Source organism: Pongo pygmaeus, chromosome 20, assembly GCF_028885625.2.
Source record: "Pongo pygmaeus isolate AG05252 chromosome 20, NHGRI_mPonPyg2-v2.0_pri, whole genome shotgun sequence".
Classification (NCBI taxonomy): Eukaryota; Metazoa; Chordata; class Mammalia; order Primates; family Hominidae; genus Pongo; species Pongo pygmaeus.
This window is the reverse complement of record NC_072393.2, coordinates 15,824,979-15,829,400: the sequence shown is the minus strand read 5'-3', so window position 1 is coordinate 15,829,400 and position 4,422 is coordinate 15,824,979. Positions and strand designations below refer to the sequence as shown.

The window sequence follows — 4,422 nt, the reverse complement described above, 5'->3', positions numbered from 1 at the left end:
CTGGGGCAGGCGGCCAGCGTGTGTTTTTCTGTCGAGTGGACAGGCTGGCATTGGCTGGCAGCCGGGGCTGGGATCGGGGCCTCCTCTGTCCAGAGCCATGGAGGCCCTGGGTTTTCCCGTTGGCCGCCAAGCTGACCAGACGCAGCTGGGGATGAGCCCAAGTTCCCAGCTGTTGGCCCTTTATGCCATGGCTGGGAGGGGGGTTCTGGCTGGCTGGCAAAGCGGCTCCAGTGAGCAGACGAACCAGGGTTCTGGGCAGCCCATCTGGGAAGGGAGCCAGGATCAAGAAGCAGTTGAGGCTAGAGGAGCTTATCAAGGGCAGGAGCTACCAGCGAGGGTGTCAGGGACCCGTTGGGAGCATTTGGGCGGGGGCCAGTGGGGATGTAGAGAGCTGGAACTCACCTGCTTTTAATACATGTGGCTTCTAGTGAGACACATGCACCCCTGACCCAGGGAACACGGGGAAAAGAGGAGCCACTGGCTCCTTTGCAATGTTATTTATTTTCTCGCTTTGGAAATGTTTATTGAACATTTCTGAGATTTTAAGAGATTTTGTTGGCCGCTCCTTCTTGTTTATTGCATGTGGTTTTTCAGCTCATCGTTTTCACTAAACAGCCAAGTGCTGGAAAGTGGGAATGACCTCATGGCATGTGGACAGAAGGGGCCACCTCTACCCCCAGCCCTGCTTTCTGGGCCCTCCCACCATACCCCTTCCTGGGAAGGAGGGGTTAACAGACTGCAATAACACGCCCATAAGGGTGGTCTTGGCCCACACGTCTGTTCCTGTGGGGTCACACATCTCGCCTGGTGGCAGAAGGCTGCAACCACTTCTCTCCGTCTTGTGCTGTGGGTGGGTGGATGTATCCAGGACTTAGGAAGCAGGGAGAGCATCTTGTGAGCTGACCCAAAGGTGTTTCTTCCTCTTTCAACTTTTCATAAGTCGGTTTTTTTTTTTATTTTATTTTTTGAGACACGGTCTCATTCTGTTGCCCAAGCTGGAGTGCAGTGGCAGGACCTTGGCTTGCTGCAGTCTCTGCCTCCTGGGTTCAAGCGATTCTCCTGCCTCAGCCATCCTGGTAGCCGGGATCACAGGCGTGCACCACCACCCCTGGCTTATATCTGTAATTTTTGTAGAGATGGGGGTTTCACCATGTTGCCCAGGCTGGTCTTGAACTCCTGAGCTCAAGCGATCAGCCTCCCAAAGTGCTGGGATTACAGGCATGAGCCACTATGCCCGGCCCGTAAGTCAGTTTTTGAAATATAAAAGTGGTATAGGCTAGATGTAACAAAAAACAATCAAATGATACAAGAGCTTGTAAAGTCATATGGCAAGTTCCTCCCAACCAATCATGCAGTGAAGTGAGGGTCATGTGTGTCCTTGGAAGAGTCACCTCCAGTTCTTGCAGGGGGATGTTTTCCTAAAACTTTCTGAGCATTGCTCTTCTCTGCTCAGGCCACTTTAATGCACTTCAGGCAGCAAAGTCTCAGCCTTTGAGCCGTGGTCTCTGTGAGGGTGTTGGATGTGAATGAAATCAAATCAGGGTATAATGATGGCTGTGGCAAGTGCGATGAAGGAGCGAACCTGCAGGGCACAGAAGAGGTGTCCTGGGGCCCTGCCTTGGTTTGGAAGAGAGGCAGGCATCCCTGAGGCTGACGGGGAGATGAACCCCAAAGCCAGAGTGCTTATCCATCAGATCTCTGCTTCATGTGTGGAGTTTGCTCACTTAACACATCATAAGTGGCTTTGTTCCATATGGCAGCAGTTCTGCAGAAGCCTCATTTGGGTGGGGGGAGTTTTATTAAAACAGTTTATCATGGAGAATTCCAACTATACAAAAGTAGAGCAAACAGTAAAATGGACTCATCTATCCATCACTTACCAACCCATGACCAATGTCTTCAGCTGTCAGAGATTTATCTTATAGCTCCTTGCTTCCCCCTTCTCTCTCTACCTGTCTGAATTGTGTGAAGCACATCCTGGCCATAAGATCAGTTAACTTCTTAGTATTTCAGTATGTTTCTCTGAACTTTGTAAATGCCACTATTACACCTAAAGAAATCGACAATATCAAAAAGCAACAGCATACCTTAAGAAAAGTTTTAAAACATACGAAGTGTAGAAGTCGTAATTGCGCAGCTTAATGAGTTTTCACAAACACACGTTAAGTACTCTTTTCAGTGCAGCTCTGACACCTTTAGAAATTATGAGTTGTCCCTGGCAGGGGTTTCCATATGCCCAGGAAACAGACTGAGGACATGACTGGTGCCCAGCTGCACTATTGCAGGATCTCTGGAGCCCAGAGTGAATCAAGAGGGTTTTAGAAACAAAGTTCCCATTTTAACACGTAACTGTCAAGGACCTTGAGCAAATCATGAGTTCCAAGCTTCAGTTTTAAGTGAGGATTAAAAGCTTTTTGCAGGTTGGAAGGAGCATTTGAATGACACACAATACAAACGGAATTATTACACATATAAGCATATGCCATATAAATATATTATCGTTTTGTTACGATTAGTCACATTTATTCAGTGCACTGGCACCAGAATGATTTCTTTACACACATTTTGTCACGTAATGTTGAAACGTGTGTCCAGCATCTTGTTTGGTGCTGAGTTTTAATTTTCTCATTCCAACATGGCTTTGCTATGCTTGTTTGGGAGCCGAAGGCCAGAGAAGTTGAGAGACTTAGCTAGGTCCCCTACCCAGCACCTCGGTGGCGGAGTTGGCATCCCAGCCGTGCCCTGAGCCGTAGACCCGACTCCCTCTGGCGGGTCTCCAGGGCACGGGCGCTCCTCCAGCCCGACCGTGCTTGGGCCTTGGTCCTCTCCGTAGTGCACAGCTCCGCCCCCCTCAAATTCTATAGGACTCCGCCTCTCTGCCGGCTTCTGTAGGCCAATCACTGAGGCCTTAGAATAACGAAGGCGGGGACAAGGCGGGGCTCTCACGAGATTGCCAGCAGCTTCCAGCCACTGATATGAGGAGGCGTAGAGATAGACAGCGGTTCCTTCCAATAGACGTGAAGCCGAGGCCGGTATGAGCCAATGCGGTCGGGAGGCGGGGCTCGGGTGTGTGTCGAGGGGACCCTGTGGTTAGCAGCAGCTATCGCAGCGTCGGATGTTCAGAGCAGCAGAAGCCGGCGTCGTCGGATGTTGTGTTGCCCGCCACCATGAGCTACACAGGTGGGCCTGGCAGGGTGGGGTCGGGCTCTGCGTGGGGGATGGGACAGGGACGTGCGGATGCCGCACCAGGCTCGCCCGCACCTCCCCTGGGGCCCCGTCACTGCCTTCCCTGTGGTCACAAAATGGCGCCGCTGGCCCGTCGCCTCAGGGTCGCTCCCCTCACGCCTCGTTGCCTCAGCTCTCTGTGTCTGCAGCCGGCGTCCCGGCTCCCGGCCGCCTGAGGTCTTGGCTTCTGTCGCCCGTGTCCGTGGGCCCGGGCCTCAGCGCGCGAGGTCTCCGCCCCCACCACCTCCGTCCGTGGCCTGCGCTCCTGGACCTGGACGCCTTAGGTTTCCGTTTCTCAGGCCTTGGTCCTTGTGAGCAGGCAGCAGGCTCGGCTGCCGTCGCCATTGTCGCGTCCTCCCCCGCGCAGTTTCTGTGCAAAAACGCCGCAGCTCTACACCCCCATCCCGATCCCACCCACCACCCCCTTTTGTCTGTTTCAGAACTGGGAAAGGCGCCAGGCCCTAAGGGGATAAGTAAATATTGGAAGGGTTTGGGCTGAGCGGGGAGCCTTGGGCCCCTAGGAGCTGAACTGCAAGGAATGACAAGGTTCCGTGTTAATTCCCTGTGCGTCTGTCAAATGAACCGTGTCCAGTACAGACTGGGCATTGGGAATACAGACAAGAATTACTCAAGCAGCTTAGAGACGAGGATCTTAATAGGCAAATAAGCGAGTGTAGGATATATTTTCGGGTGGTCAGTACCGTGCGGGGGTCGCTGCACTACATGGAGTGGTGGGAGCCTTCTGTAAAGAGGTGACATTTGAGCAGAGACCTAAATGGAATGAGCGAATGAAGATGTCTGGCCCAGGGAGCTTTTGCTGTAAAAGGCTTACGGGCAGGAACTGCCTGGCTTGTTGGAAGATCAGCCAGGGAGGCCAGTGGGAAGCCAGTGGGATTTGAAAGGGAGAATGGGTGACGAGATCCAAGATCCCCTCTCCGCCCCCCGCAATATGCTTGGGCGACTGTAAATCATCACTGGGTGAATTGCCAAGGCCTCCTGGGTTTGCCTTGGCAGTGATTGATGAGGCTTCTCAGCCAGGAGACTTATACTAGGCCTCCCCGTTTGGTGAGGGTATTATAGGCTTGAGCGTGTGTGGTTGCCAGGTAACCTGCATTCTACTTGGAATTTTGAGAACTGAGAATGGAAAGTGAGTTTCTGGGACTCCTTTGTAGACCACTTTATGTTGGCATAGTCAAG

At 52.5% G+C, this 4,422-nt stretch overlaps 1 protein-coding gene across 2 annotated transcripts in view; it reads left to right on the top strand.

Moving 5' to 3' along the window:
- Positions 1-1,674: 1,674 nt before the first annotated feature.
- Positions 1,675-4,422, top strand: part of AKAP8L (A-kinase anchoring protein 8 like) — a 39,525-nt gene continuing 36,777 nt past the window's right edge. For both annotated transcript variants that reach the window (XM_054465817.2, XM_054465816.2), the window contains exon 1: positions 1,675-3,180. In XM_054465817.2, the coding sequence (XP_054321792.1) occupies positions 3,168-3,180 (13 nt within the window). In that variant the 5' untranslated portion in view covers positions 1,675-3,167. The remainder of the gene's footprint in view (positions 3,181-4,422) is intronic.